The sequence below is a fragment of the Canis lupus genome, chromosome 5 (genome assembly GCF_011100685.1).
Source record: "Canis lupus familiaris isolate Mischka breed German Shepherd chromosome 5, alternate assembly UU_Cfam_GSD_1.0, whole genome shotgun sequence".
Lineage (NCBI taxonomy): Eukaryota > Metazoa > Chordata > Mammalia > Carnivora > Canidae > Canis > Canis lupus.
The window spans coordinates 24,574,342-24,583,920 of NC_049226.1; the positions used below are offsets into that span (position 1 = coordinate 24,574,342).

Below are 9,579 nucleotides of genomic sequence, written 5' to 3' on the forward strand. Positions count from 1 at the left end.
CATTTGGGCCACTCTTTTGCATTTTGAGGCAGGAATCTGTCACTAAAGCTGTCCCTAAGTTTTATCTATGTGGGGCTATAACACACTAAGTCCTACAAAAATAAAATACATTTAGAAAGACTAAGGGCACCTATGGGGCGCAGGTGATTGTGTGTTCGAGTCTTACTTACAGCTCAGGTCATGATCTCAGGGTCGTGAAATGAGCCCTGCATTGGGCTCTGTACTCTGCACAGAGTCTGCTTGGCTTTCCTTCTCCTTCTCCCTCTGCCCTGGTCTCTGCTCTCTCTCTCTCTATCTCTCAAATAAATAATCTTAGAAACAACAACAACAACTAAAAAATCAAAGAAAAACCACACTAACATTCTTAGTCCAGGAAGATAATTTAAGAAGAAACTATGACCAATCATCCAAAAATTAGAAAAAAAATTGGCCTGGCTGACTGAGTTGGAAGAGCACACAACTCTTGATCTCAGGGGCCATGAGTTTGAACCCCACATTGGGGGCAGAGGTTACTAAAACAAAAACAAATAAATTTAAAAAAATAAGCCTAGTGAAAGAGCACATTTTGCCAAGAAAAGTCATTGCTGACCTTTTGGGCGTGGCTTGACACAGACTTTCACACATGATTTCTGATGCACTCACCATGTTAGCGAGGTAGAAACAAGCCTAAGAGAAATGTCTGTTCTGTCACTTCAGTATTTTTTGGCACCGAGACTTTTTTTTTTTTTTTTTTTAAGATTTTACTTATTTATTCATGAGAGACACACAGAGCCATAGACAGAGGGAGAAGCAGGCTCCCTGCAGGGAGCCTGATGAGCTGGCACTGAGATATTTTTTATAGCTTCTTCATATCTTTGCTATTGAACCCAGTGGATGGTCTTACTGTCAGTAATAAAGTAATTTAACTTTAGCAAGTTGTTCCTAAGTTAAAAATGAATTGCTACCATAGGAAGGAACACAGAAAACCTTCACTATGTTTCAAGAACACTTCTGAGAATGCTGTTGAGATTTTAAGCCAAACTAAAATATGCCAGGTAGCAATCAACACAGAACCACTTACCTGTACTCTGAAACTCTTTCACAGCTTAAACTAGAAATACATTTGTAAATTTAAAACATACTTTGATCTTTGTTTCATGCTTTTCTGAAACTCTTGAAGGTCAAATCAGTACTTTATTACATAAAGTGATTCCTTTCAGAAAACAATGTTTTACCACCATTATAAGATGTTTCATGATAAGCCAGAGAGAGTGTGTGGGGTGGTAATTTTTAAAGTGAACTTCCCTGAATTATAATATTATCAGAATTGATTAAAACATTCTGACATTTAGAGATTTATTAAAATCATAAAGTATAGGCTTTGCAGGTACTTCGTTTTGGAAAGAATTAAAATACCTTATTAAAGCAATTTCTGAAAAAAAAAAAAAATAAAGCAATTTCTGCTGTTCCCTGGTGTGTGCATACCTCAGTATCAGTTGGGTGGCTCACCTTTTCCACTGCTTGACAGAGCAGACTAGAAGAAAGAAGATTCCTCTAAGTCAGTCAGGATTAGGTTAACTAAAGTTATTATTTTTTTTTAAAGATTTTATTTATTTATTCATGAGAGACACACACACACAGGGAGAGAGAGAGAGAGAGAGAGAGAGGCAGAGACACAGGCAGAGGGAGAAGCAGGCTCCTTGCAGGGAGCCTGATGTGGGACTTGATCCTGGGTCTCCAGGATCACGCCCTGGACTGAAGGTGGCACTTAAACCGCTGAGCCACCGGGGCTGCCCAAGTTATTATTTTTTAAGATTTTATTTATTTGAAAGACAGAGATAGTGACTGAGACAGCACAAGTGGGGGTAGTACTAGAGGCAGAGGGAGAAGCAGACTCCTCGCTGAGCAGGGAGTCCCATGTGGGGTTCAATCCCAGGATCCCAAAATCATGACATAAGTCAAAGGCAGATGCTTAACCAATTGAGCCACCCAGGCATCCCCAAGAAAGTTTAAAATCTTTAAACTTTTAAGTAACATGGCTATGAAAGGTTAATGTTCAGAAATCTGTATATGCTAGCCAAACTGCCTAATGATGGCTAGAAATTTCCTCTCTTTCTCACAGACTGAGCAAAGTGCTTTTCTTCAAGTGAAAACTACTGTGGTAATCTCTGTACTTTTTTTCCTACACCTTGTTTTGAAAGCTAAAATATGGGGCCTGTGCCAGAAGAGATGGTCATCCCTGTAGCATCAAGAGAGCATTTTCCACCCCTCACCAGCTACATCATCTATGATTCTGCCCTCAAAGAAGCATCAAGATGAGGCGGCATTCCCTCGGTAACTGGTCATCCTCCTTTAGAATATAAATACTCCCAGCAAGACCCTTATTAAGTTGTCTTCAAACATTAATAATCATGTGTCTGTCTCTGAAGCTAAGATAGACTATTAAGGGATGTGAGGGAGAACGGATGAATAGGTCAAGGTCTTGCTACCCAGAATATGGAAGGGAAGAAAAGTGGGGAAGCCCAAAGGGTCCCCAAGAATGCACCTTGCTTACTTTGTAATTTTGCCTACTGTTCACCCAAGACCTTGAGACCTCTGGGGAACAATATTTAGTTTAGCTCAGGAGGTACAGTCACCTTCATATACCAATAGGGCATTGAGGTTGTGGTTAAATTCATTGAGTTTTTGAAGAAAAAAGACATTAAGAAAGATAATTACAGATTTTGCAGATTACTAGCTAGTTTCTGGATTGTGTTGACTATATAGTCACTCAAAATGGGCTGAATTCCCTGAGGGGACAGGGCAGTAGTAGTCTTGACAGAATATGGGCGCCTGGGTGGCTCAGTTGGTTGCCTTGGTCTCAGGTCATGATCCCAGGGTCCTGGAATGGAGTCCTGCATTGGGCTTCCTGTTCAGCGGTGAGCCTGCTTCTCCCTCTGACCCCTCCCTCTGCTTGCCCTCTTTCTCATTCACTCTCTCTCAAATGAATAAACAAATCTTTAAAAAAATAATCTTTACAGAATAAGAATATGTCTGGCTACATGTGTCATCGCTTCACATCCTGCTACAGCTGGTAGAAATGATGCTGGCTCCTTCTCATATACCATGTTACCATGATACACCACAAAAGAAATACTTTGGGGGATGATTGCTCACTTCCTTCTGTGAATTTCTCTTTTCCAAAAAGTAGATCCTTGTAGATATATTTCCATTGTATGACACATGATCCATACCTAGTATATTTATATCTGTGTAATATGTATCTTAAACTTTATGAGAAAGCTGATTCGCTGTAGTCAATAAGGAGTAAATGAAATTGTCAAGCAGCCCATGAGACTATTTTCTTCCCAGAATCTGAGTAGAGGCTCAGACATGAGAGAACTGGGAGTTGGCAGAGTCAGAGAACCAGAGGGAAAACCCACAAAGGCTTGCTGTTGGGGTTCCCAGACTTCCAGACACCTGCATGTCCCATGAGCTTCTGTCATTCATGAGATCTGGGTCATTTATGATTTATCCCCTATTACCCAAACATATTTGGCTAGATTTCTGTTACTTACAACACAAGTAATTTTAACCAAGACATTATTTTATCTGATTACTCAACACAAATAGAGTGTTGATTTTATGGTTTCTAAAAACTTTGAACGACAGGAGACGACGGCAATGACTATGGCACTTAATTGCCAACAATTTCTGCTCTGAAACATATGCAGTTATGAACCTTTCAATCCAGGACCTAAAAATCTTTTTCTATTGAAGACTATGAACTGCAATAAAGAGGGTAGGAATCAAAAAACAAACCATTTTCGTGTAGGGATTTTAAAAGTTCTGTTAAGGGGCCCCTGGGTGGCTCAGTCGGTTAAGCATCTGGCTCTTGGTTTTGGCTCAGGTCATGATCTCTTGGGTCATGGGGTCGAGCCCTGTATTGGGCTCCTCTCTCAGTGGGGAGCCTGCCTGAGGGCTCTCTCTCTTCCTCTGCCCCTCCTCCCACTTGTGGGCATGCTCTCTCTCTCTCAAATAAATCAATCTTTAAAACCAATCAATAAATTAAAAAGTTCTTTCTCTTTTAAAGTTTTATTTATTTATTCATGAGAGACACACACACACACACAGAGAAGCAGAGACATAGGCAGAGGGAGAAGTAGGCTCCCCGCAAGTAGCCTGATGTGGGACTCCATCTCACATTCCAGGATCAGGACCTGAGCCGAAAGAAGACACTCAACCGCTGATTCATCCAGTAGTCCCCCCAAAAAAAGTTCTCTTAAGGAGAAATATAAAACTTTCATGTTGTTTGCCCTTAAAACAAACAAACAAACAAACAAACAAACAAACAAACAAAAACAGAACATAAATTAAGCTACTTTTCAACATTAAGTTCATATGAATGTTTTGAAGGGGCAGGGGAAGACAGGGACAGAAGGCAGCCAGGGAATAGATGAAGGGAAATGAGAGAGTAAGAGATGCACTAAGAAGGGAGGAGAGAAAAAGATGGAGGGTGGGAGGAAAGGGAAGAGGGAAAGACAGAGGAGTGGGGTAATAGAAAAATAAAAATCAGCAGCTGAAAGAGAGGCAGGACACAAAAGGAGGAGAAAGATACTCAGCAGAAGAGGAGTCAAAGGAGATAACACGGCAGACTGAAGGCTAGGGAGAGCCCCTGAATATTCACTGTGTTAGTTCGAGGCCACCCTCAGATTTTGGGGGGCCAGTGAAGGGCAGGGCTGTCCCTTAGATAGCACATATGAGTCACAGCCCTTTGCCAAGTTAATTAGCTGGCTGAGGAACCTCAGAAGGTCTTCCATTGCTCTACACCTCAACAGGTCAGGGATTCTGCTCAAAGGATGGGACTCCAGCAACTCATCACCAGAGCTTCTCTCAGGTTAGACTCCTCTGAACATGAGTTATCATAGATTTTTACATTTTAAAAATAGCCTGTCAAATAAACTTGAGACATGATGGTTTAATCAAAGTTAAACAGGCTTCCTTGCTGCAAGAGTTCTGAGAGCTTTTGATATCAATTTCTAAGAGAGTGTTACACGGAATACAGGGATTCCCAAATTTACCTGGTCACAGAATTCATTTTTAAAAAGAATCCCAAGGGCTAACTGTTCTGCAGGACACAGTTTGAGAAGCACTGCACCAGGAGGATACTATTCTCTTTATGTCTGAGCTTTATAATCACTGGCTATATCTATAACATATCAGAGATCAGACAACAAGAAATAAAAGGCAAAATCTGGTTTGAAGACTTGAAGTTTTCTATCCTTACAGCCAACATTGCCACTTCTTTATCTCATTTTATCTTCATGTTGCTTTAAGTGCTTTCTACGGGAAGTTTAAAATTTATATTCTTATATTTGATGCTCTCCAACCTTCTAGCACCTTCTAATATTTATCCTTATTGATGCTGTGTCATATGATATTCTTGCTTCCTTTCCTGCTAAACTTTGTCCACTGTGATGATTAAAATTTAAAAGTGGTGATTGCTAGTTTCCCTGCAAAGCCCACAATGCCAGATCCACCTTCCCTTCTTCATGGGCACATGGTAGCCCAGTCAAACTGGGGTCTTGTAACTAATTTCTTCTCAGTGTACTTCGAGCTGAAGTGATCTGTACCATAGTGGTCTCACTTGCTTATAAAGAATATTGCTTGGGGTGACTGGCTGTCTGGCTGTCTGGAGCAGTTGGTGGAATGTGTGACTCTTGATCTTGGGGTTGTAAGTACAAGACCCATATTAAGTATGGAGCCTACTTTTAAAAAAAGAGGGAACGTTGCTTGATTTAGAGCTTTTCTTTTTCCTTCCGATGTGTAGGAACACAGTGTTCACGAAGATGATGATATTTTAGGGTTGGCAGAAAATTAAAAAGAAAAGTATCTGAATGATGGCTCAGAGCAGAGTCCCTCCACCAACACAGACCAATTACCTTGAGACTCTTAGACACAGAGAAATAAATTTTATCTTTAATGAAGGCACTGTAATTTTGACTCTCTTTAATACAGTAATTTGACATTTACCCTCATTAACACACATAATAAAAACATTAAAATTTATGTGCTCATATGTATAAATTATTTTTGTAAACCTTTATCATTTTGATTTGGTTCCTCTTACTTTTTGCAAGTAATTCTTGTCTTCTAGCTGTGTTAATCTGAACATTGAAAATTAAAGCTTTATTTGTCATATCTCAAGTGGAGGGGGAAGAAAACTAAGGCTAAGTATGGACATAATTATCCACTCATTATTTTTTTTAATGCTTTCAAGCTATAGCCTAGTTGTCTAAAGCAGATTCCTTTTTGCTAATTTATATCTAATCAACAATAAGCCTTCAAATATAAAATTTCCCATGAATTCCTAATGATATGATATGACTAATATCTTTATGAACTAGAGTATCTTCTAAGAAATAAAATGTATAAGGAAATCTACTACTCAAAGAAGTATCAATTTTTTTTGCTAAAGATACAGAATGGCTTAACAAGGATTGTTTCAAATGTAATTTTATGGTGAAACATTCTGCTAAACAGAAAACCAAGTATTTGGACGTAGCTACTGAAATATGTATGTATTTATGAATATATCTTTGGTAAAGAGCCAGACAAAATAAAACATGACTCATTGTCAGTAAACATTCCCTAAATGTCCTTGTATTATTATGGGAGAGGTATTGTTTGGTTTTAATAATGTATATAAAACAAATTACTATTTACATGTGCTCAAAGGCATTAAAAAACAATGATCTATTTAGCAGGAAGAACTTTAAAGTCTAACAAATGAATTATCCTTTACCTTCTTGTCAATAAGTTGAGGGTCTACTTTTTAGGAAATAATACAGTAAGATTTTGCTACTTATGTTTCTTGTAGTTGCAACCCACTAGTTTTTAGAAGTTTAAGGCATAAAGAATATGTTTTTATTATATTCATTTTAAAAGGTAGAATAAGACCTATTGTAAATGCTTTTTTTTTTTTAAGATTTTATTTATTTATTCAAGAGAGACACAGAGAGAGAGAGAGAGAGAGAGGCAGAGACACAGGCAGAGGGAGAAGCAGGCTCCAAGCAGCCCGATGTGGACTGGATCCTGGGACTCCAGGATCACGGCCTGAGCCGAAGGCAGACAACTGCTGAGCCACCCAGGCATCCCTGGGCCACAAAGTATCTTGTTGCATTTGATTGAGATGACAAGTGAAGGAATTTACAATCAATCTTGCAATGGTAAAACTAGAAGGAATCTTAAGAGACCCTTATGACCCCATTTTACAGATGAGAATCACAAATGTGAAATTCCATTTTAACTAAAAGAGGATTCTTGAAAAGGAAAAATAAAATTCTTCAAGGAATTCTAGGTATTGTACAATTCAAAGCTTTAAGAGTAGCCTTTAACATCTCTCAGAAGGGCTGGCCTTACCATCTTTCCTCTTCATATAGAGGAGTAAATGAAGGTATAAGCAAGCTAAGCAGTTCACTTATCATCTGTCTGAATCCGTGTGCAGCTGGGAATGAAAGCCAGAACTTTAAAAGTTGGAACATCCTCACAGGAGTAGGCTGATCTCATTGGAAGGGACGCTGGCTAGGGCTGGTGAGGGGAAGCCATGTTTGGGAAGGCCCCTCATGGACTACTGCATTTCACAAACAGTACTTGCTGAAGATTGCGAAATGCTTGCTTAAGTGAGTTTCAGGTGACAATGCAGTCTTAAGAACAAACAAAACAAGCAACCCAAAACATCATGGTATATCAGATTTCCTACCTTCCTCTAAAAAAAAAAAAAAAAAAAGTGTTCCCAAATCCTAGGAATTTGAAATATGCTTTATTATGCGGTTCAGTCTCAAACACCCAGGAAATGCATACAAATTGCATTTAGTTTTTATTTATGTAACATGAGTTCTTTGCAAAATCCTTCCTTCGGGGTCTGAATGAACATATATAGAAGGAGACTCTTCATTTGGATCCCTCCTTCTCTATTCAAATCGCATTTTCTGATGCATGCTCACCCTGGAACGTTAAGCACCCATTACAGATAGCATAAAGAAAAAGTTCGTGACAAAATCTCAGTGTCTCTCTCTTCTCCACCAAACCACCAATGATGACAAACTTCTAAAGACAACTCAGCCCTTACTACACAAACAAGGAACCCCCCGCCCTCGTGCTGTGCCTGTGCCCCCGATAATCCATCCAGCTGCTCCCTAAGACACATTCCCACGGGTCACATGGCCCAGCGTTTCTGATGACCACATTCGGTGGGGCGAGGTGTTCCAACCATTACCGCATCCTCCTCCCTCTCCGAACGGGGCCCAATGAGCTCATGCAGCAGGCTGGGCTGGAGCTCCGGCTCGCTGGGACCCCACTTTGCAGTTCTCCCGGGCCGCATGGGGCAGAGGCGCGGGAGGGGAGCCCAGAGGGGCGGGCGGGGCGGGGTGTGCGCGGCGAGGGGCGCCGAGTTTGGGGAGCAGGCAGCAGGGGGAGGGGTGCTGAAGAGTTGGGGATCACAGCACCGGCAGACAGAGCCAGGGGCATGCAGAGCCGGGCAAGAGGGAGACGTCCTGGGGGGGGGGGCCTGCAGTGGGGGGTGTCCCAGCGTGGGGGGGGTCCCGCAGTCGGGGGGGGTCCTGCAGTGGGGGGTGTCTCGCAGTGAGGGAGGGTCCTGTCGTGGGGGGGGTCCCGCAGTGGGGGTGTCCTGAGTGGGGGGGGGGGCCCTGTTCAGGCGGGAAAGGCAAGGCGCAGGAAATGGGCGCCAAAGAAAGAAGTGAGAAATTGCGGAGGAGGAAGTCGTCCCTGGAAGAGGAGGGGCGAAGGGGAAGCGAGGGTGGCGGAGTGTTTGCACTTTGGAGAGGGCAGGGCCGGAGCCGCCTCCGAGCCGGGCGGGGCGGTCCCCCGGGGTCCCGGCGGCCCTACCTGAAGCGCTCCTGCCCCGCGGTGTCCCACAGCTGCAGCTTGATCCTCTTGCCCGGCTCGATCTCCAGCAGGCGCGAGAAGAAGTCCACGCCGACCGTGGGGTCGCAGGCGGGGGAGCGCAGCCCGGGGAAACGGCCCTGGGTGAAGCGGTGCAGGAGGCACGACTTGCCCACCGTGGAGTCCCCGATCACGATGAGGCGGAACTGGTAGATCCAGATGGTCTCCATGGCTCCCGCCCCCCGCGGGCTCGGGGCCGCCGCAGCCGCCCTCCCGCCGCCCCGCAAGTTTGGCGGCGGGAACTGTCCCTTCAGCACCGCCCGGCCGTCCGCCTGCCGGCTTCCAGCATCTTCCGGCGACTGCGGCCGCCGCCTGGTCCCCGCCCTCTCCGGAGGGAGGGGCGGGCCCCGGCCGGGGTGGGGGCGGGGCCTGGGGCCAGGGGGCGGGGCGGGGCGGGGGCCGCGGCGCGGGGCGGAGGGACGGGGGAGGGAGGGGCCCCGGGCTGGATGCGCGCGACTCCCGGCCCCGCCCCCGGGAACTCTCTCTCCCCCGACGCTCCCTGGGCGCCGCCGGGAAGGTGGGTGTGGCGAGGGGACGTGACGGCAGCGGCAGCCAATGACAATGAAGGAAGGGTTCCCCCTCCGCGAGGCTCAGCCAATGAAAAGTGAGAGTCGTTTTCCTGCGGGCGTGGGGCGGGCTGGCCAGAGTGGCGGGGCG

The 9,579-nt window shown here is 44.1% G+C and overlaps 1 protein-coding gene across 1 annotated transcript in view; it reads right to left on the minus strand.

Annotated features, from left to right (window-relative positions):
- Positions 1-9,239, minus strand: part of RAB39A (RAB39A, member RAS oncogene family) — a 32,073-nt gene extending 22,834 nt beyond the window's left edge. Inside the window, exon 1 of the mRNA XM_038536287.1 lies at positions 8,866-9,239. Within this exon, the coding sequence (XP_038392215.1) occupies positions 8,866-9,092 (227 nt within the window). The 5' untranslated portion in view covers positions 9,093-9,239. The remainder of the gene's footprint in view (positions 1-8,865) is intronic.
- Positions 9,240-9,579: the final 340 nt, after the last annotated feature.